This window comes from Salmo salar, chromosome ssa26 (genome assembly GCF_905237065.1).
Source record: "Salmo salar chromosome ssa26, Ssal_v3.1, whole genome shotgun sequence".
Classification (NCBI taxonomy): Eukaryota; Metazoa; Chordata; class Actinopteri; order Salmoniformes; family Salmonidae; genus Salmo; species Salmo salar.
The window spans coordinates 32835001-32861468 of record NC_059467.1 but is presented as its reverse complement, the minus strand read 5'-3'; the positions used below and the strand labels follow the sequence as shown (position 1 = coordinate 32861468).

The following is a 26468-nucleotide window of genomic DNA, read 5'->3' as shown; positions in this document are numbered from 1 at the left end:
ATAGCAGATTCCAGTCCCTACAGGCCTATAGTAAGATATCTATAGCAGATTCCAGTCCCTACAGGTCTATAGTAAGATATCTATAGCAGATTCCAGTCCCTACAAGCCTATAGTAAGGTATCTATAGCAGATTCCAGTCCCTACAGGCCTATAGTAAGATATCTATAGCAGATTCCAGTCCCTACAGGCCTATAGTAAGACATCTATAGCAGATTCCAGTCCCTACAGGCCTATAGTAAGATATCTATAGCAGATTCCAGTCTCTACAGGCCTATAGTAAGATATCTATAGCAGATTCCAGTCCCTACAGAACTATAGTAAGATATCTATAGCAGATTCCAGTCCCTACAGGTCTATAGCAAGATATATATAGCAGATTCCAGTCCCTACAGGTCTATAGTAAGATATATATAGCAGATTCCAGTCCCTACAGGTCTATAGTAATATATCTATAGCAGATTCTACTCCCTACAGGTCTATAGTAAGATATCTATAGCAGATTCCAGTCCCTACAGGTCTATAGTAAGATATCTATAGCAGATTCCAGTCCCTACAGGCCTATAGTAAGATATCTATAGCAGATTCCAGTCCCTACAGGTCTATAGCAAGATATATATAGCAGATTCCAGTCCCTACAGGTATATAGTAAGATATCTATAGCAGATTCCAGTCCCTACAGGTCTATAGTAAGATATCTATAGCAGATTCCAGTCCCTACAGGCCTATAGTAAGATATCTATATCAGATTCTAGTCCCTACAGGTCTATAGCAAGATATATATAGCAGATTCCAGTCCCTACAGGTCTATAGTAAGATATCTATAGCAGATTCCAGTCTCTACAGGCCTATAGTAAGATATCTATATCAGATTCTAGTCCCTACAGGTCTATAGCAAGATATCTATAGCAGATTCCAGTCCCCACAGGCCTATAGTAAGATATCTATAGCAGATTCCAGTCTCTACAGGCCTATAGTAAGATATCTATAGCAGATTCTAGTCCCTACAGGTCTATAGTAAGATATCTATAGCAGATTCCAGTCCCTACAGGCCTATAGTAAGATATCTATAGCAGATTCCAGTCCCTGCAGGTCTATAGTAAGATATCTATAGCAGATTCCAGTCCCTACAGGTCTATAGTAAGATATCTATAGCAGATTCCAGTCCCTACAGGCCTATAGTAAGATATCTATAGCAGATTCCAGTTCCTACAGGTCTATAGTAAGATATCTATAGCAGATTCCAGTCCCTACAGGTCTATAGTAAGATATCTATAGCAGGTTCCAGTCCCTACAGGTCTATAGTAAGATATCTATAGCAGATTCCAGTTCCTACAGGTCTATAGTAAGATATCTATAGCAGGTTCCAGTCCCCACAGGTCCATAGTAAGATATCTATAGCAGATTCCAGTCCCTACAGGTCTATAGTAAGATATCTATAGCAGATTCCATTCCCTACAGGTCTATAGTAAGATATCTATAGCAGATTCCAGTCCCTACAGGTCTATAGTAAGATATCTATAGCAGATTCCAGTCCCTACAGGTCTATAGTAAGATATCTATAGCAGATTCCAGTCCCTACAGGTCTATAGTAAGATATCTATAGCAGATTCCAGTCCCTACAGGCCTATAGTAAGATATCTTTAGCAGATTCCAGTCCCTACAGGTCTATAGTAAGATATCTATAGCAGATTCCAGTCCCTACAAGCCTATAGTAAGATATCTATAGCAGATTCCAGTCCCTACAGGCCTATAGTAAGACATCTATTGCAGATTCCAGTCCCTACAGGCCTATAGTAAGATATCTATAGCAGATTCCTGTCTCTACAGGCCTATAGTAAGATATCTATAGCAGATTCCAGTCCCCACAGGCCTATAGTAAGATATCTATAGCAGATTCCAGTTCCTACAGGTCTATAGTAAGATATCTATAGCAGATTCCAGTCCCTACAGGTCTATAGTAAGATATCTATAGCAGATTCCAGTCCCTACAGGCCTATAGTAAGATATCTATATCAGATTCTAGTCCCTACAGGTCTATAGCAAGATATATATAGCAGATTCCAGTCCCTACAGGTCTATAGTAAGATATCTATAGCAGATTCCAGTCCCCACAGGCCTATAGTAAGATATCTATAGCAGATTCCAGTCCCTACAGGTCTATAGTAAGATATCTATAGCAGATTCCAGTCTCTACAGGCCTATAGTAAGATATCTATATCAGATTCTAGTCCCTACAGGTCTATAGCAAGATATCTATAGCAGATTCCAGTCCCCACAGGCCTATAGTAAGATATCTATAGCAGATTCCAGTCTATACAGGCCTATAGTAAGATATCTATAGCAGATTCTAGTGCCTACAGGTCTATAGTAAGATATCTATAGCAGATTCCAGTCCCCACAGGCCTATAGCAAGATATCTATAGCAGATTCCAGTCCCCACAGGCCTATAGTAAGATATCTATAGCAGATTCCAGTCCCTACAGGCCTATAGTAAGATATCTATAGCAGATTCCAGTCCCTGCAGGTCTATAGTAAGATATCTATAGCAGATTCCAGTCCCTACAGGTCTATAGTAAGATATCTATTGCAGATTCCAGTCCCTACAGGTCTATAGTAAGATATCTATAGCAGATTCCAGTCCCTACAGGTCTATAGTAAGATATATATAGCAGATTCCAGTCCCTACAGGTCTATAGTAAGATATCTATAGCAGATTCTAGTCCCTACAGGTCTATAGTAAGATATCTATAGCAGATTCCAGTCCCTACAGGTCTATAGTAAGATATCTATAGCAGATTCCAGTCCCCACAGGCCTATAGTAAGATATCTATAGCAGATTCCAGTTCCTACAGGTCTATAGTAAGATATCTATAGCAGATTCCAGTCCCTACAGGTCTATAGTAAGATATCTATAGCAGATTCCAGTCCCTACAGGTCTATAGTAAGATATCTATAGCAGATTCCAGTCCCTACAGGTCTATAGTAAGATATCTATAGCAGATTCCAGTCCCTACAGGCCTATAGTAAGATATCTATATCAGATTGTAGTCCCTACAGGTCTATAGCAAGATATATATAGCAGATTCCAGTCCCTACAGGTCTATAGTAAGATATCTATAGCAGGTTCCAGTTCCTACAGGTCTATAGTAAGATATCTATAGCAGATTCCAGTCCCTACAGGTCCATAGTAAGATATCTATAGCAGATTCCAGTCCCTACAGGTCTATAGTAAGATATATATAGCAGATTCCAGTCCCTACAGGTATATAGTAAGATATCTATAGCAGATTCAAGTCCCTACAGGTCTATAGTAAGATATCTATAGCAGATTCCAGTCCCTACAGGTCTATAGTAAGATATCTATAGCAGATTCCAGTCCCTACAGGTCTATAGTAAGATATCTATAGCAGATTCCAGTCCCTACAGGTCTATAGTAAGATATCTATAGCAGATTCCAGTCCCTACAGGTCTATAGTAAGATATCTATAGCAGATTCCAGTCCCTACAGGCCTATAGTAAGATATCTATAGCAGATTCCAGTCCCTACAGGTCTATAGTAAGATATCTATAGCAGATTCCAGTCCCTACAAGCCTATAGTAAGGTATCTATAGCAGATTCCAGTCCCTACAGGCCTATAGTAAGATATCTATAGCAGATTCCAGTCCCTACAGGCCTATAGTAAGACATCTATAGCAGATTCCAGTCCCTACAGGCCTATAGTAAGATATCTATAGCAGATTCCAGTCTCTACAGGCCTATAGTAAGATATCTATAGCAGATTCCAGTCCCTACAGATCTATAGTAAGATATCTATAGCAGATTCCAGTCCCTACAGGTCTATAGCAAGATATATATAGCAGATTCCAGTCCCTACAGGTCTATAGTAAGATATATATAGCAGATTCCAGTCCCTACAGGTCTATAGTAATATATCTATAGCAGATTCTAGTCCCTACAGGTCTATAGTAAGATATCTATAGCAGATTCCAGTCCCTACAGGTCTATAGTAAGATATCTATAGCAGATTCCAGTCCCTACAGGCCTATAGTAAGATATCTATAGCAGATTCCAGTCCCTACAGGTCTATAGCAAGATATATATAGCAGATTCCAGTCCCTACAGGTATATAGTAAGATATCTATAGCAGATTCCAGTCCCTACAGGTCTATAGTAAGATATCTATAGCAGATTCCAGTCCCTACAGGCCTATAGTAAGATATCTATAGCAGATTCCAGTCCCTACAGGTCTATAGTAAGATATCTATAGCAGATTCCAGTCCCTACAGGCCTATAGTAAGATATCTATAGCAGATTCCAGTCCCTACAGGTCTATAGCAAGATATATATAGCAGATTCCAGTCCCTACAGGTATATAGTAAGATATCTATAGCAGATTCCAGTCCCTACAGGTATATAGTAAGATATCTATAGCAGATTCCAGTCCCTACAGGCCTATAGTAAGATATCTATAGCAGATTCCAGTTCCTACAGGTCTATAGTAAGATATCTATAGCAGATTCCAGTCCCTACAGGTCTATAGTAAGATATCTATAGCAGATTCCAGTCCCTGCTTTAGCTTTACCTTTGCACATCCTCTTGTCCTCTCGCAGCACGTAGCCTGTTGGACATTTACACTCGTAGGAACCAATCACGTTCACGCAGCGGAACGCACACAGCAAAGGATTCTGGGAACACTCATTCACATCTGGAGACGAGGGGGGGGGGAGTGAAAGAGAGAGGGAGAGAGAGAGGGGGGTGAGGGAGAAGATAAGAGAAAGGTCAGGTTGTGGGGATGGAACAGAAATGTATAATATAGTGTGCTAGTATGCTACATAGGGTTCTTCCTAGTATGCTACATAGGGTTATTCCTAGTATGCTACATAGGGTTCTTCCTAGTATGCTACATAGGGTTCTTCCTAGTATGCTATATAAGGGTTCTTCCTAATATGCTACATAGGGTTCTTCCTAGTATGCAACATAGGGTTCTTCCTTGTGTGCTATATAGGGTTCTTCCTAAAATGCTATATAAGGGTTCTTCCTAATATGCTGCATAGGGTTCTTCCTAGTATGCTACATATGGTTCTTCCTAGTATGCTACATAGGTTTCTTCCTAGTATGCTACATAGGGTTCTTCCTAGTATGCTACATAGGGTTCTTCCTAGTATGCTATATAAGGGTTCTTCCTAATATGCTACATAGGGTTCTTCCTAGTATGCAACATAGGGTTCTTCCTTGTGTGCTATATAGGGTTCTTCCTAAAATGCTATATAAGGGTTCTTCCTAATATGCTGCATAGGGTTCTTCCTAGTATGCTACATATGGTTCTTCCTAGTATGCTACATAGGGTTCTTCCTAGTATGCTACATAGGTTTCTTCCTAGTATGCTATATAGGTTTCTTCCTAGTATGCTACATAGGTTTCTTCCTAGTATGCTACATAGGGTTCTTCCTAGTATGCTCCATAGGTTTCTTCCTAGTATGCTACATAGGGTTCTTCCTAGTATGCTATATAGGGTTCTTCCTAGTATGCTCCATAGGTTTCTTCCTAGTATGCTATATAAGGGTTCTTCCTAGTATGCTATATAGGGTTCTTCCTAGTATGCTACATAGGTTTCTTCCTAGTATGCTACATAGGGTTCTTCCTAGTATGCTACATAGGGTTCTTCCTAGTATGCTACATAGGGTTCTTCCTAGTATGCTACATAGGGTTCTTCCTAGTATGCTACATAGGGTTCTTCCTAGTATGCTACATAGGGTTCTTCCTAGTATGCTATACAGGGTAATTCCTAGTATACTAGAAAGTGTGTCAGAGTGAGCATACCTTCACAAGACATCATGGGTCCGGGTTCGAAGCCTTCGTCACATGCACACTCAAACGCTCCAATCACGTTAGTGCACGTTCCGTTTCCACACGGGTTCCCCAGGTCACACTCATTAGTATCTACGAAACACAAATACAATATGTTTCACAATTACTCCATGACTGGTAGAGAGATAGTGTGTGTGTGTGTGTGTGTATAAGGTTAACACCTACCTTCACAGTTGATCCCTGAGGTGTCGAGTCGGAAGCCAAAGGGACACTCACATCGGAACGACCCGTCCGTGTTGATACACTGACCGTTGTTGCAGATGTTGGGGTTGGCGGTGCACTCATCAATGTCTGGAATATCCACACACACACACACACACACACACACACACACACACACACACACATACACACACACACACACACACACACACACACACACACAGTCAGCAAACCATCTCATCCACCTCTTGACCAGATTTAGTCTTATTTCTCAGAAGAGACCTGGCCAACATAGCTGCACACTAGTTACAAGACACACAGGGCTAGTTTCCACTACTCCTGGACTCCTCTGAATAAAAAGATGACAGGATGTATTGCCCATATAAGGTCAACATACCTATGGGCTGGTCATCAGGGCCAAACACCTGTCCAACAGCATGGCAGAGAGACGTAAACGCCTCTGGAACACAAACACACACAATGTAAACATAAACAAATAAATAAGATGAAATAAAAACACCTGGCTCTGGTCACCTGGAGAAAATACCAATAGATAGTAAAATGAATGAATGAATGAATGATTTATGTATTTATTTATTTATATTAAGTGAGTCAGTAATGAGTGGTTTAGGATTTTGAGGGCCTAGTAGTGCGTGTACCTACCCTCATTCTTGCCGGGGCAGATCTCACAGGGGTCTCCCCAGCCCTGACCAGGCATGGCACTACAGCAGCAGTCCCCTTTAGTGGTGTTCAGAGGCTTAGGGGCCAGGCAGCGACTACTCTCAAACTTAGTATAACAGTAGTTCACACGGACATCTGGGGGGGAGGGAGAGAGGGAGGGAGAGGGGAGAAAGAGAGATAAAAGAGTGGGAGGAGAGAGAGAGAGAAAGAAAGAAAGAGAGAAAGAGAGAAAGAAAGAAAGAAAGAAAGAAAGAAAGAAAGAAAGAAAGAAAGAAAGAAAGAAAGAAAGAAAGAAAGAAAGAAAGTGGCAGGAGAGGGAGAGAAAAGGAGTGGGAGGAGAGAAAATAGAGAGATGTTATACAGTGCCCAGTCGTAGACAGTGCCAAGGAGCTGCCAGTCTCTCTGGTTGTATAGATCAGTCTGTTGGGCCTCAGCCTCTGTCTGTAACTAGAAACATATGGTGCCTCTCCCTGCTCTGTACTGTTAGTTTACATTGTAGTCATTTAGCAGATGCTCTTATCCAGAGCGACTTATAGGAGCAATTAGGGTTAAGTGCCTTGCGCAAGGGCACATTGGCAGATTTTTCTCCTAGTCGGTACGGGATTCAAACCAACAACCTTTTGGTTACTGGCCCAACACTCTTAACCGCTAGGCTTCCTACCATCACTAGTACTGGCCTGCCGCAAGCTCTACACAAGAAAGCTATCTGAACCCCATAGACCAAACACACACACACATGGCACTATGACAGACATGTCAAGGAGTGTCTCGTTACATTTCTCCATGAAACTGATTTGTCAGCTTTTCTGAAACAGAGATATTTATGTGCCCTGATCCCCCTGCCCTGCTCACAGCTGTGTGTGTAAGTGTGTGTGTCTGTGTGTGTGTGTGTGTGAGAGAGAGAAAGAGAGACAGAAAGACAGAGGGAATGAGGGACTGTGAAAAGAAGGATTGTGGTTCCAGTGGAATTGAGATGTAGATAATTGAGTGTGTTGTTGGAGAGATGTCTGAGAGGGATCTGTTACTCTATTGTACTCCTCTAATCCTCCCATAGGCCTCATGCATCATATGCGTGAAAAATGCTAATATCATTACCATGACTTGAATGGGATTTGTGCCACAAATGCTAAAACATTAGCGTTTGGGAAAAGGGAAACTAAACCAAAGCATGGATTGCTGTCATACTTTGTCCATAGACTGCTTACAGGGTAAATAAACCAATGTGTAATGTTGTAATTTGAGTGAACTATTGCTTTAAGCCCTTAGGGACTGAGTGTGTTTCTTTATGTTTTACCTGTCACTTTGTTATTTCAGGACAATGGTTTTGAGTTCAGAAGTAAACTCAGCCACAACCAACACAAACACATACAACTCACCCACGCATCTGCGTCCTGAGGAGGACAGCTGAAAGCCGGAGGGACACACACAGGTGAAGCTGCCCTCAGTGTTGGAGCAGGTCCCAAACAGACAGATGTCTGGGGTCTGAGAACACTCATCAATATCTACAACACAGAGATAGAAGTCATCAATATCTACAACACAGAGATAGAAGTCATCAATATCTACAACACAGAGATAGAACTCATCAATATCTACAACACAGAGATAGAACTCATCAATATCTACAACACAGAGATAGAACTCATCAATATCTACAACACAGAGATAGAACTCATCAATATCTACAACACAGAGATAGAACTCATCAATATCTACAACACAGAGATATAACTCATCAATATCTACAACACAGAGATAGAACTCATCAATATCTACAACACAGAGATAGAACTCATCAATATCTACAACACAGAGATAGAACTCATCAATATTGAGAACACGCATCAATATCTAGAACACAGAGATAGAACACTCATCACAATCTAGAACACAGTAAAATAACACTCTTCAACATCTAGAACACAGAGATAGAACACTCATCAATATCTAGAACACAGATATATAACTCATCAATATCTAGAACACACAGATAGAACACTCATCACAATCTAGAACACAGTAAAATAACACTCTTCAACATCTAGAACACAGAGATAGAACACTCATCAATATCTAGAACACAGATATATAACTCATCAATATCTAGAACACACAGATAGAACACTCATCAATATCTAGAACAGTAGAAACATACATAGAGAGAACACTCATCAATATCTAGAACAGAGATAGAACACTCATCAATATCCAGAACACAGAGATAGAACACTCATCAACATCTAGAACATATAGAACACACAGATCAATAACTGTAATAATCACACAGAATAGTGAGTTGTGCTCTAGTCTAATGTATGTTTCTACTGTGAGACCACCTAAAATGGCCTCTACAGCCCACTACTCTTACCAACTGGTCCTGTTACTAACTAAACACAACACCAGTGACTTCTAGGAACTATGGAGTGGAAAGGAAAGAGCTCTGTACATGACTGCATCTCTTCATCACTCTCACTCTATAAACATACAGAGTGTGTGTGTGTGTTAGGGTTGCAAAGGGAGGGTATATTACTGGAAACTTTCTAAGTTTACAACTAAACTACCAAAATGCTTGTATCTTTCAAGGATTTTATGTAATCTATCACAAGACATCTAGTGGCCCTTTTGGGTACTGTAATTATCTCTGGCCCTCTGTGTGGCCTCATCAAATGTAAAATATATGAAATAATTAAATAAGATGATTAGAAAAAATAGAATGACAAAGCTGTAAAATAATATACTAAATATAAAGATGCTTTTTGTCATTAATGAGGCTATTTCCTCTGTGAACATATGGTCTATCTACTAGAAACTCATGGACAATATGGACACAGATGAAGAAAGAAAATGATACGATACATTAATACATTTTTCTAAAGTTATTCAAGTATAAATGACCAGTTATGATAGATTGCCATAGATTTTTGGTTAATTATCAAAATGACTGAAGATTTCCAAGCATATATATGTTACCTTCACAGGTCTCGTCCTGTATATAGTAGCCAAGCGTATGTATGTTACCTTCACAGGTCTCGTCCTGTATATAGTAGCCAAGTGGACAGATACACCTGTAGGAGCCGTCCAGATTCTGACAGGTACCTGGACCACAAGTCCCAGGGTTCACTGCACACTCATTGATGTCTGGGAGACAGAACACACACCACATTACACACACTCAGTTAAACTCTTTAGAAATGAAACAAAGTTAATAAAACATGTAAATACTACAGATAATGTTGCTATGAGAGGAGAGAGAGACCGAGAAGAGGGTTGGGAGACTGAGAAGAGGGTTGAGAGACTGAGAAGAGAGTTGAGAGACTGAGAAGAGGGTTGAGAGACTGAGAAGAGGGTTGAGAGACTGAGAAGAGGGTTGAGAGACTGAGAAGAGGGTTGAGAGACTGAGAAGAGGGTTGAGAGACTGAGAAGAGGGTTGAGAGACTGAGAAGAGGGTTGAGAGACTGAGAAGAGGGTTGAGAGACTGAGAAGAGGGTTGAGAGACTGAGAAGAGGAATGAGAGACTGAGAAGAGGGTTGAGAGACTGAGAAGAGGGTTGAGATACTGAGAAGAGGGTTGAGAGACTGAAAAGAGGTTTGAGAGACTGAGAAGAGGGTTGAGAGACTGAGAAGAGGGTTGAGAGACTGAGAAGAGGGTTGAGAGACTGAGAAGAGGGTTGAGAGACTGAGAAGAGGGTTGAGAGACTGAGAAGAGGGTTGAGAGACTGAGAAGAGGGTTGAGAGACTGAGAAGAGGGTTGAGAGACTGAAAATGAGACGGTTGAGAAAATAGATAAGAGGAGAGAGAAAGGGATGCAAAAGGCGTGAGAGGAGTGTGAGAGGAGAGAGTAATGACAGAATGAAGGGCAGGATCAGAAGGGAGGAGCGAGTTAGAGAGAAAGGAGATAAGGAGAGAGAGTAATGACAGAATGAAGGGCAGGATCAGAAGGGAGGAGCGAGTTAGAGAGAAAGGAGATAAGGAGAGAGAGTAATGACAGGAGGAAGGGAGGGATCAGGAGGGAGGAGAGAGATAGAGAGAAAGGAGATAAGGAGAGAGAGTAATGACAGGAGGAAGGGAGGGATCAGGAGGGAGGAGAGAGATAGAGAGGAAGGAGATAAGGAGAGAGAGTAATGACAAGAGGAAGGGAGGGATCAGGAGGGAGGAGAGAGATAGAGAGGAAGGAGACAAGGAGAGAGTAATGACAGGAGGAAGGGAGGGATCAGGAGGAAGGAGAGAGATAGATAGGAAGGAGACAAGGAGAGAGTAATGACAGGAGGAAGGGAGGGATCAGGAGGGAGGAGAGAGATAGATAGGAAGGAGACAAGGAGAGAGTAATGACAGGAGGAAGGGAGGGATCAGGAGGAAGGAGAGAGATAGATAGGAAGGAGACAAGGAGAGAGTAATGACAGGAGGAATGGAGGGATCAGGAGGGAGGAGAGAGATAGAGAGGAAGGAGACAAGGAGAGAGTCATGACAGGAGGAAGGGAGGGATCAGGAGGGAGGAGAGAGATAGAGAGGAAGGAGACAAGGAGAGAGTCATGACAGGAGGAAGGGAGGGATCAGGAGGGAGGAGAGAGATAGAGAGGAAGGAGACAAGGAGAGTCATGTGACAGCTCCTCACCAACACAAATTCTTCCGTCGGCGCTGAGTTTGTAGCCATCGCGACACACACACACGAAGGAGCCCAGGGTGTTAATACAGTTCCCGTTTCTACACAGCCCTCTCTGGCTCGAACACTCATCCGTATCTGGTAACACAGGCGGAAAGATAAACACACACCTTACACACACTGCCTCGGCGTTTAGCTCAGTGGGCTAACACGGTCCTGTGGCGTGCAGAAGACCTGGCTTCAAAACAAAGTTAGTCACACACACACACCTACCTATGCAGTCGTTGTTGTGTGAGAGCTGAAAGCCCGGGTAACACAGGCAGTTATAGGATCCCACTGTGTTCTTACAGGTCCCGTTCCCACACGGCTGTCTCTCACACTCATCCACATCTACAACAGGAGAACATCATTACAACATTATCACAACCTACTGGCAACCACTCTCTCAACAGGTCCAGTGACTACAATGACTACTTGACTGAGTACTTATTACAAACTATCCACTAGTGGAGGCCAATGAGTTATGATTGAACTGCATGTAACTTTGGAGAGAGGAGTGAGATCACATGTGAAAAAGAGCCCTTGTGATAGGTAGATTCAGCTGGATGGACCATGAAAAATAACCACAGCACTATTCACTAATACGACTGATGGAAGATTACAGGTTGTTGATGATGTTGTACTCACCGATACACATGGCCAGGTCTGATGTAGCCTTGAAACCATTAGGGCAGATACAACGATAGCTTCCCAATGTATCAATACACTGGCCTGGGCTACACACTCCTGGGTTCTCCACACACTCATTTCGATCTGTAGAGAGAGAGAGGGAGCGAGAGAGAGAGAGAGAGAGAGAGAGAGAGAGAGAGAGGTAGAGAGAGAGAGAGAGAGGGAGAGAGAGAGGTAGAGAGAGAGGTAGAGAGGGAGGTAGAGAGAGAGAGCGGTAGAGGGAGAGAGAGAGGTAGAGAGAGAGAGAGAGGTAGAGAGAGAGCGATAACAAAAAGAGAGCGAGGGTCAGAAAATGTGGAACACACACTGCAACGCAGGACTAACCCCCACAGTGAGACTGGGACAGACCACAGGACTAACCCCCACAGTGAGACTGGGACAGACCACAGGACTAACCCCCACAGTGAGACTGGGACAGACCACAGGACTAACCCCCACAGTGAGACTGGGACAGACCACAGGACTAACCCCCACAGTGAGACTGGGACAGACCATAGGACTAACCCCCACAGTGAGACTGGGACAGACCACAGGACTAAACCCCACAGTGAGACTGGGACAGACCACAGGACTAACCCCCACAGTGAGACTGGGACAGACCACAGGACTAACCCCCACAGTGAGACTGGGACAGACTACAGGACTAACACCCACAGTGAGACTGGGACAGACCACAGGACTAACCCCCACAGTGAGACTGGGACAGACCACAGGACTAACCCCCACAGTGAGACTGGGACAGACTACAGGACTAACCCCCACAGTGAGACTGGGACAGGGTCAGTTAAGGACAGGGGCTCATTAAGGCCACTCAGTGTACACTCTGTTACTGTAGTTACTGTGGTCTACAGTGTACACTCTGTTACTGTAGTTACTGTGGTCTACACCTCCACTGTGTTTCTATACACATAAAAGCAGGAAGAACAACAGGATGCTGCTATTGAAAAGGCTGGGTCCATATTACAGGCCGGTGTATATTCCTTTCTCACACAGCTACTCTGAGGGACGTGCTGCTTTCTAGGCTTTCCTCTCGTCATAATCTAGGGTGTTTAGCAGGGAGAGCAGGGGGTGGAACTACAGGCCAGTTAAAGCCCAGAGGAGCTCCTCTAGGAGGGGTAAGATATGCAGCACAGCCCCCTGGTCCCTGACACATGCCTCACATACTCACTAACTAACGACTAACCAGGACAGCATGTCTAACACATTCTTCTACTTGTCCAACACACATATTATTCTGTTCTTCTATCCCTCTCCGTCTGTCTGTTGGTCTGTCTGTTGGTCTGTCTGTTGGTCTGTCTGTCTCTATGGTGCCAGTCTGTTTGTTATTTAGACTAGAACTCCTTTGTCTTTGTCATGTCATCGAACAAAAATGTTTCAATGACAAAATAATTGTATTTGGCATGGCAACGACAGAAACAGACTGACACCAGGAAAAGGGGATCTAGTTAGAAAACATTCATTTTTCTGCTCCCTTTCTTCTCCTCCCTGACACTCAGCCTATCCTCCCCCATCCTTACCCAGACACTATCCTCCCCCATCCTTACCCAGACACTATCCCCCTCCATCCTTACCCAGACACTATCCTCCTCCATCCTTACCCAGACACTGTCCCTCTCCATCCTTACCCAGACACTATCCTCCTCCATCCTTACCCAGACACTACCCTCCCCCATCCTTACCCAGACACTATCCTCCCCCATCCTTACCCAGACACTATCCCCCTCCATCCTTACCCAGACACTATCCTCCTCCATCCTTACCCAGACACTGTCCCCCTCCATCCTTACCCAGACACTATCCTCCTCCATCCTTACCCAGACACTGTCTCCCTCCATCCTTACCCAGACACTATCCTCCCCCCATCCTTACCCAGACACTATCCTCCCCCATCCTTACCCAGACACTATCCTCCCCCATCCTTACCCAGACACTATCCTCCCCCATCCTTAACCAGACACTATCCCCCTCCATCCTTACCCAGACACTATCCTCCCCCATCCTTACCCAGACACTATCCTCCTCCATCCTTACCCAGACACTATCCTCCCCCATCCTTACCCATCCTTACCCAGACACTATCCTCCCCCATCCTTACCCAGACACTATCCCCCTCCATCCTTACCCAAACACTATCCTCCCCCATCCTTACCCAGACACTGTCCTCTCATCCACCCTGTCCTCCCTTACCCTTACCTATCCTACTCCATATTTTAGTGATTGAACCAGGCATTGTCTTCTCATCACCCATCCTCACCCCTCCCTCCTCCCCCCATCCTCACCCCTCCCTCCTCCCCCATCCTTACCCCTCCCTCCTCCATCCTCCCCATCCTCACCCCTCCCTCCTCCCCCATCCTTACCCCTTTGACCTCCATCCTCCCCCATCCTCACCCCTCCCTCCTCCATCCTCCCACATCATTACCCTTCCCTCCTCCATCCTCCCCCATCCTCACCCCTCCCTCCTCCATCCTCCCCATCCTCACCCCTCCCTCCTCCATCCTCCCCCATCCTCACCCCTCCCTCCTCCATCCTCCCCCCATCCTCACCCCTCCCTCCTCCATCCTCCCCCATCCTCACCCCCTCCCTCCTCCATCCTCACCCCCTCCCATCTCCAACCTCCACCATCCTTACCCCTCCCTCCTCCATCCTCCCACATCCTCACCCCTCCCTCCCCCATCCTCACCCCTCCCTCCTCCATCCTCCCCCATCCTCACCCCTCCCTCCTCCATCCTCCCCCATCCTCACCCCTCCCTCCTCCATCCTCCCCCCATCCTCACCCCCCTCCCTCCTCCCCCATCCTTACCCCTCCCTCCTCCATCCTCCCCCATCCTCACCCCCTCCCTCCTCCATCCTTACCCCTCCCTCCTATCCTCCCCCATCCTTACCCCTCCCTCCTCCATCCTACCCCATCCTCACCCCTCCCTCCTCCATCCTACCCCATCCTCACCCCTCCTTCCTCCATCCTCCCCCATCCTTACCCCTCCCTCCTCCATCCTCCCCCATCCTCACCCCTCCCTCCTCCCCCATCCTTACCCCTCCCCCTCCCTCCTCCCCCATCCTTACCCCCTCCCTCCTCCATCCTCCCCCATCCTCACCCCTCCCTCCTCCCCCATCCTTACCCCTCCCTCCTCCATCCTCCCCCCATCCTCCATCCTCCCCCCATCCTCACCCCTCCCTCCTCCATCCTCCCCCATCCTCACCCCTCCCTCCTCCATCCTCCCCCATCCTTACCCCCTCCCTCCTCCATCCTCCCCCATCCTCACCCCTCCCTCCTCCCCCATCCTTACCCCTCCCTCCTCCCCATCCTCCATCCTCCCCCATCCTTACCCAGACACTGTCCAGTGGGGGTAAAGCGGTATCCAGGTTTACATTCACAGCGGTAGCTACCAGGCATGTTGAGACAGCCTGCATTCTGCTGGCACACTGGCCCATTCTGACACTCATCAATGTCTAGGAGGGAGGAGAGAGAGGGGGGAGAGTGAGAGAGACAGAGAGAAAGAGAGAAAGAGAGAGAGAGTGACAGAGAGCGAGAGAGAGAGAGAGAGAGAGAGAGAGAGAGAGAGAGAGAGAGAGAGTGACAGAGAGCGAGAGAGAGAGAGCGAGAGAAAGACAATGTATTAATTACTCATAGATATTTCACTAAAACAAATAGACCCTGAGACCTGTCATACATGTACAACTCTATAAAACCCTATCCGGCTTGGAGGCCCATGAAAAGGTGACATGGACTCAGAGAGTTTTATACAGCAACACCATGCAGTCAAAGAAATACAAAAAGATATAAGGCTGCCATTCAATCCACTTTTAAAGGTCATTTATGCTTGAGCCAACCTGCCCAGTGTTTACTGTGAATGCGCCTCGGATTGAATCCGGGCCAAAGATTCTAAAGGGTAGTAGTTCTATGTTCTATGAGCACACAGCATGAAGCCCAGGGGGCAGGCCTTACCTTCACAGATGAGCAGCTTGTCATTGTAGAGGAAGCCCATTGGACACTCACACCTGAAGCTGCCAATCATGTTGATACACACGCCGTTCTCACACACACCTGGGATTTCCCTGCACTCATCAATGTCTGGAACACACACATGTACACAGGCACACACACACACAAACACACAAAAACACAAACAGATACACAGAATAACTTCTTAAAATGTTTTTATTAGTCCTGTGAAGCAGTATACTGGATTTTATTACAATAGTGTCCTTCCACTGGAAGTGGTGTAACTTACCAATGACCTGTCCTGTGTAGATATCAATGTAGTATCCTGGTCTCTCACTTCCACACAGAATGGCAAACTCATCTAGGGTCAGACAGATGGCAGATTTGAGTGTGTGTGTGTGTGCGTTCTGCACTCAGTGTATATGTGTCTGTGTGTGTGTACTCACTGGTGCTGGGTACAGGACACTGTTCACAGGGTCTGTTCCAGGCCCGTCCAATGTTGTAGGAGCAGCAGCACATCTTCTTGGTCATGTTGAAGGTCAACTCTCCGTCACACGTCCCGTTGTCAGAGTAGAAGTTCCTGTAGCAGAAACTCTTCCTCATGTCTACGGGTGGGAGGGGACAAACAGTCATTAGTCACATGGTGTTGTAGAAGCAGAGGTGCGACACTCTCCATGATAAGAAAGGTAGTTTATTATAGGTCCATAATTAAAAACATCCTGTGAGGTTTTGGTCAGAGACCTTCATCAGACATGGTGTTGTGATGACATAATGTTGAAGAGAATAGATCTAACACATAACACGTCGGCATTGTACATTCAGTCTGTTCTGAATTGACGTACCTGTATAGATAAAGGTTACATACAGTAAATCATATAACCACAAATGATTCTAGCTTGCTGCCAGTCTGTTTCTGTTGTAGTCAGAAACCAACTGTATTCAGACCACACACTCTGTACGTAGTTAAATACATTATTGTTTAACAGTGAGTAGTACAGTGTATGGTACTGTACGTACCCATACAGTTGTTTCCTCCATTGACCTGCATGTAGTCCACAGGGCAGATACAGGTGTAGTTTCCTATGGTGTTATAACACTGGCCTGGTCCACAGATACCTGGACGCTCACACTCATTAACATCTACACACAGAGAGAGAGAGAGAGAGAGAGGAAACAGTCATGTTAAACACAGCTATATGATGTTTATCTTTATCTTTAATTCAATATGCACACAACATTATGAATGTATAATAGAGCCAAGGCGAGGTAGATGTTGGTAGTCTACTCTGGTAGTTAGAGGGCTGCCAGTCAGAGCTGAGGTAGATGTTGGTAGTCTACTCTGGTAGTTAGAGGGCTGCCAGTCAGAGCTGAGGTAGATGTTGGTAGTCTACTCTGGTAGTTAGAGGGCTGCCAGTCAGAGCTGAGGTAGATGTTGGTAGTCTACTCTGGGAGTTAGAGGGCTGCCAGTCAGAGCTGAGGTAGATGTTGGTAGTCTACTCTGGTAGTTAGAGGGCTGCCAGTCAGAGCTGAGGTAGATGTTGGTAGTCTACTCTGGTAGTTAGAGGGCTGCCAGTCAGAGCTGAGGTAGATGTTGGTAGTCTACTCTGGGAGTTAGAGGGCTGCCAGTCAGAGCTGAGGTAGATGTTGGTAGTCTACTCTGGTAGTTAGAGGGCTGCCAGTCAGAGCTGAGGTAGATGTTGGTAGTCTACTCTGGGAGTTAGAGGGCTGCCAGTCAGAGCTGAGGTAGATGTTGGTAGTCTACTCTGGTAGTTAGAGGGCTGCCAGTCAGAGCTGAGGTAGATGTTGGTAGTCTACTCTGGTAGTTAGAGGGCTGCCAGTCAGAGCTGAGGTAGATGTTGGTAGTCTACTCTGGGAGTTAGAGGGCTGCCAGTCAGAGCTGAGGTAGATGTTGGTAGTCTACTCTGGTAGTTAGAGGGCTGCCAGTCAGAGCTGAGGTAGATGTTGGTAGTCTACTCTGGGAGTTAGAGGGCTGCCAGTCAGAGCTGAGGTAGATGTTGGTAGTCTACTCTGGTAGTTAGAGGGCTGCCAGTCAGAGCTGAGGTAGATGTTGGTAGTCTACTCTGGGAGTTAGAGGGCTGCCAGTCAGAGCTGAGGTAGATGTTGGTAGTCTACTCTGGGAGTTAGAGGGCTGCCAGTCAGAGCTGAGGTAGATGTTGGTAGTCTACTCTGGTAGTTAGAGGGCTGCCAGTCAGAGCTGAGGTAGATGTTGGTAGTCTACTCTGGTAGTTAGAGGGCTGCCAGTCAGAGCTGAGGTAGATGTTGGTAGTCTACTCTGGTAGTTAGAGGGCTGCCAGTCAGAGCTGAGGTAGATGTTGGTAGTCTACTCTGGTAGTTAGAGGGCTGCCAGTCAGAGCTGAGGTAGATGTTGGTAGTCTACTCTGGTAGTTAGAGGGCTGCCAGTCAGAGCTGAGGTAGATGTTGGTAGTCTACTCTGGTAGTTAGAGGGCTGCCAGTCAGAGCTGAGGTAGATGTTGGTAGTCTACTCTGGTAGTTAGAGGGCTGCCAGTCAGAGCTGAGGTAGATGTTGGTAGTCTACTCTGGTAGTTAGAGGGCTGCCAGTCAGAGCTGAGGTAGATGTTGGTAGTCTACTCTGGGAGTTAGAGGGCTGCCAGTCAGAGCTGAGGTAGATGTTGGTAGTCTACTCTGGTAGTTAGAGGGCTGCCAGTCAGAGCTGAGGTAGATGTTGGTAGTCTACTCTGGGAGTTAGAGGGCTGCCAGTCAGAGCTGAGGTAGATGTTGGTAGTCTACTCTGGTAGTTAGAGGGCTGCCAGTCAGAGCTGAGGTAGATGTTGGTAGTCTACTCTGGTAGTTAGAGGGCTGCCAGTCAGAGCTGAGGTAGATGTTGGTAGTCTACTCTGGGAGTTAGAGGGCTGCCAGTCAGAGCTGAGGTAGATGTTGGTAGTCTACTCTGGTAGTTAGAGGGCTGCCAGTCAGAGCTGAGGTAGATGTTGGTAGTCTACTCTGGGAGTTAGAGGGCTGCCAGTCAGAGCTGAGGTAGATGTTGGTAGTCTAGTCTGGTAGTTAGAGGGCTGCCAGTCAGAGCTGAGGTAGATGTTGGTAGTCTACTCTGGGAGTTAGAGGGCTGCCAGTCAGAGCTGAGGTAGATGTTGGTAGTCTACTCTGGTAGTTAGAGGGCTGCCAGTCAGAGCTGAGGTAGATGTTGGTAGTCTACTCTGGTAGTTAGAGGGCTGCCAGTCAGAGCTGAGGTAGATGTTGGTAGTCTACTCTGGGTAGTTAGAGGGCTGCCAGTCAGAGCTGAGGTAGATGTTGGTAGTCTACTCTGGGAGTTAGAGGGCTGCCAGTCAGAGCTGAGGTAGATGTCGGTAGTCTACTCTGGGAGTTAGAGGGCTGCCAGTCAGAGCTGAGGTAGATGTCGGTAGTCTACTCTGGGAGTTAGAGGGCTGCCAGTCAGAGCTGAGGTAGATGTTGGTAGTCTACTCTGGTAGTTAGAGGGCTGCCAGTCAGAGCTGAGGTAGATGTTGGTAGTCTACTCTGGTAGTTAGAGGGCTGCCAGTCAGAGCTGAGGTAGATGTTGGTAGTCTACTCTGGGAGTTAGAGGGCTGCCAGTCAGAGCTGAGGTAGATGTTGGTAGTCTACTCTGGTAGTTAGAGGGCTGCCAGTCAGAGCTGAGGTAGATGTTGGTAGTCTACTCTGGGAGTTAGAGGGCTGCCAGTCAGAGCTGAGGTAGATGTTGGTAGTCTACTCTGGTAGTTAGAGGGCTGCCAGTCAGAGCTGAGGTAGATGTTGGTAGTCTACTCTGGTAGTTAGAGGGCTGCCAGTCAGAGCTGAGGTAGATGTTGGTAGTCTACTCTGGTAGTTAGAGGGCTGCCAGTCAGAGCTGAGGTAGATGTTGGTAGTCTACTCTGGGAGTTAGAGGGCTGCCAGTCAGAGCTGAGGTAGATGTTGGTAGTCTACTCTGGTAGTTAGAGGGCTGCCAGTCAGAGCTGAGGTAGATGTTGGTAGTCTACTCTGGGAGTTAGAGGGCTGCCAGTCAGAGCTGAGGTAGATGTTGGTAGTCTACTCTGGGAGTTAGAGGGCTGCCAGTCAGAGCTGAGGTAGATGTTGGTAGTCTACTCTGGTAGTTAGAGGGCTGCCAGTCAGAGCTGAGGTAGATGTTGGTAGTCTACTCTGGTAGTTAGAGGGCTGCCAGTCAGAGCTGAGGTAGATGTTGGTAGTCTACTCTGGGAGTTAGAGGGCTGCCAGTCAGAGCTGAGGTAGATGTTGGTAGTCTACTCTGGTAGTTAGAGGGCTGCCAGTCAGAGCTGAGGTAGATGTTGGTAGTCTACTCTGGTAGTTAGAGGGCTGCCAGTCAGAGCTGAGGTAGATGTTGGTAGTCTACTCTGGGAGTTAGAGGGCTGCCAGTCAGAGCTGAGGTAGATGTTGGTAGTCTACTCTGGTAGTTAGAGGGCTGCCAGTCAGAGCTGAGGTAGATGTTGGTAGTCTACTCTGGGAGTTAGAGGGCTGCCAGTCAGAGCTGAGGTAGATGTTGGTAGTCTACTCTGGTAGTTAGAGGGCTGCCAGTCAGAGCTGAGGTAGATGTTGGTAGTCTACTCTGGTAGTTAGAGGGCTGCCAGTCAGAGCTGAGGTAGATGTTGGTAGTCTACTCTGGTAGTTAGAGGGCTGCCAGTCAGAGCTGAGGTAGATGTTGGTAGTCTACTCTGGTAGTTAGAGGGCTGCCAGTCAGAGCTGAGGTAGATGTTGGTAGTCTACTCTGGGAGTTAGAGGGCTGCCAGTCAGAGCTGAGGTAGATGTTGGTAGTCTACTCTGGTAGTTAGAGGGCTGCCAGTCAGAGCTGAGGTAGATGTTGGTAGTCTACTCTGGGAGTTAGAGGGCTGCCAGTCAGAGCTGAGGTAGATGTTGGTAGTCTACTCTGGTAGTTAGAGGGCTGCCAGTCAGAGCTGAGGTAGATGTTGGTAGTCTACTCTGGTAGTTAGAGGGCTGCCAGTCAGAGCTGAGGTAGATGTTGGTAGTCTACTCTGGTAGTTAGAGGGCTGCCAGTCAGAGCTGAGGTAGATGTTGGTAGTCTACTCTGGTAGTTAGAGGGCTGCCAGTCAGAGCTGAGGTAGATGTTGGTAGTCTACTCTGGTAGTTAGAGGGCTGCCAGTCAGAGCTGAGGTAGATGTTGGTAGTCTACTCTGGGTAGTTAGAGGGCTGCCAGTCAGAGCTGAGGTAGATGTTGGTAGTCTACTCTGGTAGTTAGAGGGCTGCCAGTCAGAGCTGAGGTAGATGTTGGTAGTCTACTCTGGGAGTTAGAGGGCTGCCAGTCAGAGCTGAGGTAGATGTTGGTAGTCTACTCTGGTAGTTAGAGGGCTGCCAGTCAGAGCTGAGGTAGATGTTGGTAGTCTACTCTGGTAGTTAGAGGGCTGCCAGTCAGAGCTGAGGTAGATGTTGGTAGTCTACTCTGGTAGTTAGAGGGCTGCCAGTCAGAGCTGAGGTAGATGTTGGTAGTCTACTCTGGGAGTTAGAGGGCTGCCAGTCAGAGCTGAGGTAGATGTTGGTAGTCTACTCTGGTAGTTAGAGGGCTGCCAGTCAGAGCTGAGGTAGATGTTGGTAGTCTACTCTGGTAGTTAGAGGGCTGCCAGTCAGAGCTGAGGTAGATGTTGGTAGTCTACTCTGGTAGTTAGAGGGCTGCCAGTCAGAGCTGAGGTAGATGTTGGTAGTCTACTCTGGGAGTTAGAGGGCTGCCAGTCAGAGCTGAGGTAGATGTTGGTAGTCTACTCTGGTAGTTAGAGGGCTGCCAGTCAGAGCTGAGGTAGATGTTGGTAGTCTACTCTGGTAGTTAGAGGGCTGCCAGTCAGAGCTGAGGTAGATGTTGGTAGTCTACTCTGGTAGTTAGAGGGCTGCCAGTCAGAGCTGAGGTAGATGTTGGTAGTCTACTCTGGTAGTTAGAGGGCTGCCAGTCAGAGCTGAGGTAGATGTTGGTAGTCTACTCTGGTAGTTAGAGGGCTGCCAGTCAGAGCTGAGGTAGATGTTGGTAGTCTACTCTGGTAGTTAGAGGGCTGCCAGTCAGAGCTGAGGTAGATGTTGGTAGTCTACTCTGGGAGTTAGAGGGCTGCCAGTCAGAGCTGAGGTAGATGTTGGTAGTCTACTCTGGTAGTTAGAGGGCTGCCAGTCAGAGCTGAGGTAGATGTTGGTAGTCTACTCTGGTAGTTAGAGGGCTGCCAGTCAGAGCTGAGGTAGATGTTGGTAGTCTACTCTGGAGTTAGAGGGCTGCCAGTCAGAGCTGAGGTAGATGTTGGTAGTCTACTCTGGTAGTTAGAGGGCTGCCAGTCAGAGCTGAGGTAGATGTTGGTAGTCTACTCTGGTAGTTAGAGGGCTGCCAGTCAGAGCTGAGGTAGATGTTGGTAGTCTACTCTGGGAGTTAGAGGGCTGCCAGTCAGAGCTGAGGTAGATGTTGGTAGTCTACTCTGGTAGTTAGAGGGCTGCCAGTCAGAGCTGAGGTAGATGTCGGTAGTCTACTCTGGGAGTTAGAGGGCTGCCAGTCAGAGCTGAGGTAGATGTCGGTAGTCTACTCTGGTAGTTAGAGGGCTGCCAGTCAGAGCTGAGGTAGATGTCGGTAGTCTACTCTGGTAGTTAGAGGGCTGCCAGTCAGAGCTGAGGTAGATGTTGGTAGTCTACTCTGGTAGTTAGAGGGCTGCCAGTCAGAGCTGAGGTAGATGTTGGTAGTCTACTCTGGGAGTTAGAGGGCTGCCAGTCAGAGCTGAGGTAGATGTTGGTAGTCTACTCTGGTAGTTAGAGGGCTGCCAGTCAGAGCTGAGGTAGATGTTGGTAGTCTACTCTGGGAGTTAGAGGGCTGCCAGTCAGAGCTGAGGTAGATGTTGGTAGTCTACTCTGGTAGTTAGAGGGCTGCCAGTCAGAGCTGAGGTAGATGTTGGTAGTCTACTCTGGGAGTTAGAGGGCTGCCAGTCAGAGCTGAGGTAGATGTTGGTAGTCTACTCTGGTAGTTAGAGGGCTGCCAGTCAGAGCTGAGGTAGATGTTGGTAGTCTACTCTGGTAGTTAGAGGGCTGCCAGTCAGAGCTGAGGTAGATGTTGGTAGTCTACTCTGGTAGTTAGAGGGCTGCCAGTCAGAGCTGAGGTAGATGTTGGTAGTCTACTCTGGTAGTTAGAGGGCTGCCAGTCAGAGCTGAGGTAGATGTTGGTAGTCTACTCTGGTAGTTAGAGGGCTGCCAGTCAGAGCTGAGGTAGATGTTGGTAGTCTACTCTGGTAGTTAGAGGGCTGCCAGTCAGAGCTGAGGTAGATGTTGGTAGTCTACTCTGGTAGTTAGAGGGCTGCCAGTCAGAGCTGAGGTAGATGTTGGTAGTCTACTCTGGTAGTTAGAGGGCTGCCAGTCAGAGCTGAGGTAGATGTTGGTAGTCTACTCTGGTAGTTAGAGGGCTGCCAGTCAGAGCTGAGGTAGATGTTGGTAGTCTACTCTGGCAGTTAGAGGGCTGCCAGTCAGAGCTGAGGTAGATGTTGGTAGTCTACTCTGGTAGTTAGAGGGCTGCCAGTCAGAGCTGAGGTAGATGTTGGTAGTCTACTCTGGGAGTTAGAGGGCTGCCAGTCAGAGCTGAGGTAGATGTTGGTAGTCTACTCTGGTAGTTAGAGGGCTGCCAGTCAGAGCTGAGGTAGATGTTGGTAGTCTACTCTGGTAGTTAGAGGGCTGCCAGTCAGAGCTGAGGTAGATGTTGGTAGTCTACTCTGGTAGTTAGAGGGCTGCCAGTCAGAGCTGAGGTAGATGTTGGTAGTCTACTCTGGGTAGTTAGAGGGCTGCCAGTCAGAGCTGAGGAAGATGTTGGTAGTCTACTCTGGGTAGTTAGAGGGCTGCCAGTCAGAGCTGAGGTAGATGTTGGTAGTCTACTCTGGTAGTTAGAGGGCTGCCAGTCAGAGCTGAGGTAGATGTTGGTAGTCTACTCTGGTAGTTAGAGGGCTGCCAGTCAGAGCTGAGGTAGATGTTGGTAGTCTACTCTGGGAGTTAGAGGGCTGCCAGTCAGAGCTGAGGTAGATGTTGGTAGTCTACTCTGGGAGTTAGAGGGCTGCCAGTCAGAGCTGAGGTAGATGTTGGTAGTCTACTCTGGTAGTTAGAGGGCTGCCAGTCAGAGCTGAGGTAGATGTTGGTAGTCTACTCTGGTAGTTAGAGGGCTGCCAGTCAGAGCTGAGGTAGATGTTGGTAGTCTACTCTGGTAGTTAGAGGGCTGCCAGTCAGAGCTGAAGCTGGGAGTCTTGTACAGGTATTTACAGTATATGATAAAGCTGTTTTAGGTTCTGTCAGGCCATATTCATTAGTAGCCTACAGACTGTCTACTGCATCACTGTACTAGAACCATGTAGCCTGCCAGGCAGAGAGGACAGAGTGTACAGAAAACAGGCTGACATGAAGACAGACATCACAGCTTTATTCCCCTGGTCTGGACAACAAACACTCTCCAATTAAACAGCTATTAGACACAGGCTTTTTTCCTATCTCTCCTTGTCTTCCCATACACACTCACTCTCTTTATCTCTCTCTCAGGTCTGTGTTTAGTAGACTGAGTGTTCCTCCCTCAGGATAGATGTGACCACAGCAGTTAGGGACAGATGTTGACTGTGCCCCAAATAGCACCATATTCCCTATATAGTGCACTACTTTTGTCCAGAGCCCTATTAGCCCGGTCAAAAGTTGTACCCTATAAAGGGAATTTGGTTCCAAATGAGACACAGCCCAGAACTCTGCTATTGTCCTGTTGTTAGAACATTATGGACAGGTGATGTCACTTGTGTCCTGAGAACTAAACATTCCTGTTATCCTGAGTTATGATGAGTTGTGTTGTTAGGAGAGAGAGAGAGAGAGAGAGAGAGAGAGAGAGAGAGAGAGAGAGAGGAACCAGAGAGTGATGATGCTAGGAGTGAGAGAGAGAGAGAGCGAGAGAGAGACAGACAGACAGACAGACAGACAGACAGACAGACAGACAGACAGACAGACAGACAGACAGACAGACAGACAGACAGACAGACAGACAGACAGACAGACAGACAGACAGGGAGAGAGGAACACAGAGAGAGAGAAAGAGAGGAACACAGAGAGAGAGAGAAAGAGAGAAAGAGGGAGAGAGAGAGGGAGAGAGAAAGGAACACAGAGAGAGAGAGAGAAAGAGAGAGAGAGAGAGAGAGAGAGAGAGAGAGAGAGAGGGAGAGAGAAAGGAACACAGAGAGAGAGAGAGAGAGAGAGGGAGAGAGAGAGAGAGGAACACAGAGAGAGAGAGAAAGAGGGAGAGAGAGAGCGAGAGGGAGAGAGAGAGGAACACAGCACACCTACATTACAGGACAACAAGGTCTGGTCATTCATTACTCTCTATTCTTCTCTTTTCTCCTCCTCTCTTCCAAAAACACTCCTCACTGTCTAGACTCAATTTCATGCCTGAGTGTGTATAATGATAGTGTGTGTGTGTGTGTGTGTGTGTGTGTGTGTGTGTGTGTGTGTGTGTGTGTGTGTGTGTGTGTGTGTGTGTGTGTGTGTGTGTGTGTGTGTGTGTGTGTGTGTGTGAAAGCATTTGCACGTGTGTGTGTCTATGAGGGCCATGAGTATGTGTGTGTGTCTGTACCTTCACAGACTCTGTTCTCCTCGTTGAGTTGGAAGCCTTTGGGACATTCACACTGGAAGCTACCAAAGGTGTTGATGCAGTTTCCTCCTTGACACAAGCCTGGCAGCTCCTGGCACTCATTGATGTCTGAATGTGAATGAGAACACAGAGAAAGGGGTTAGGTTGAACTAACCTTCCAGTGTTGCAGTGATGGGGATAGGGGTTAGCACACAATGAAACACAACACATGATATTTATGGGGGTTAGGTTGAACTAACCTTCTAGTATGACAGTGATGGGGTTAGAGGTCAGGGTTTAGGTTGAACTAACCTTCCAGTATGACAGTGATGGGGTTAGAGGTCAGGGTTTAGGTTGAACTAACCTTCCAGTATGACAGTGATGGGGTTAGAGGTCAGGGTTTAGGTTGAACTAACCTTCCAGTATAACAGTGATGGGGTTAGAGGTCAGGGTTTAGGTTGAACTAACCGTCCAGTATAACAGTGATGGGGTTAGAGGTCAGAGGTGAGGTGGAACTAACCTTCCAGTATGACAGTGATGGGGTTAGAGGTCAGGGTTTAGGTTGAACTAACCTTCCAGTATAACAGTGATGGGGTTAGAGGTCAGGGTTTAGGTTGAACTAACCTTCCAGTATAACAGTGATGGGGTTAGAGGTAAGAGGTTAGGTTGAACTAACCTTCCAGTATAACAGTGATGGGGTTAGAGGTCAGGGTTTAGGTTGAACTAACCTTCCAGTATAACAGTGATGGGGTTAGAGGTCAGTGGTTAGGTTGAACTAACCTTCCAGTATAACAGTGATGGGGTTAGAGGTCAGGGTTTAGGTTGAACTAACCTTCCAGTATAACAGTGATGGGGTTAGAGGTCAGGGTTTAGGTTGAACTAACCTTCCAGTATAACAGTGATGGGGTTAG

General features: G+C 46.7%; 1 protein-coding gene across 5 annotated transcripts in view; it reads right to left on the bottom strand.

The window, feature by feature from the left end:
* LOC106593245 (fibrillin-1) overlaps positions 1 to 26468 on the bottom strand; it is a 165071-nt gene that overhangs the window by 25253 nt on the left and 113350 nt on the right. For 4 of the 5 annotated variants that reach the window (XM_045708841.1, XM_045708839.1, XM_045708837.1 and 1 more), the window contains 16 exons: positions 25561 to 25686; positions 16998 to 17120; positions 16427 to 16585; positions 16270 to 16341; positions 15984 to 16109; positions 15365 to 15487; positions 11999 to 12124; positions 11585 to 11701; positions 11324 to 11449; positions 9683 to 9850; positions 8089 to 8214; positions 6695 to 6847; positions 6429 to 6491; positions 6035 to 6160; positions 5822 to 5941; positions 4584 to 4706 (listed from right to left, as the gene is read on the bottom strand). In XM_045708841.1, the coding sequence (XP_045564797.1) occupies positions 4584 to 4706; positions 5822 to 5941; positions 6035 to 6160; positions 6429 to 6491; positions 6695 to 6847; positions 8089 to 8214; positions 9683 to 9850; positions 11324 to 11449; positions 11585 to 11701; positions 11999 to 12124; positions 15365 to 15487; positions 15984 to 16109; positions 16270 to 16341; positions 16427 to 16585; positions 16998 to 17120; positions 25561 to 25686 (1977 nt within the window). The remainder of the gene's footprint in view (positions 1 to 4583; positions 4707 to 5821; positions 5942 to 6034; positions 6161 to 6428; positions 6492 to 6694; positions 6848 to 8088; positions 8215 to 9682; positions 9851 to 11323; positions 11450 to 11584; positions 11702 to 11998; positions 12125 to 15364; positions 15488 to 15983; positions 16110 to 16269; positions 16342 to 16426; positions 16586 to 16997; positions 17121 to 25560; positions 25687 to 26468) is intronic. The other variant, XM_045708838.1, reaches the window with a different exon arrangement.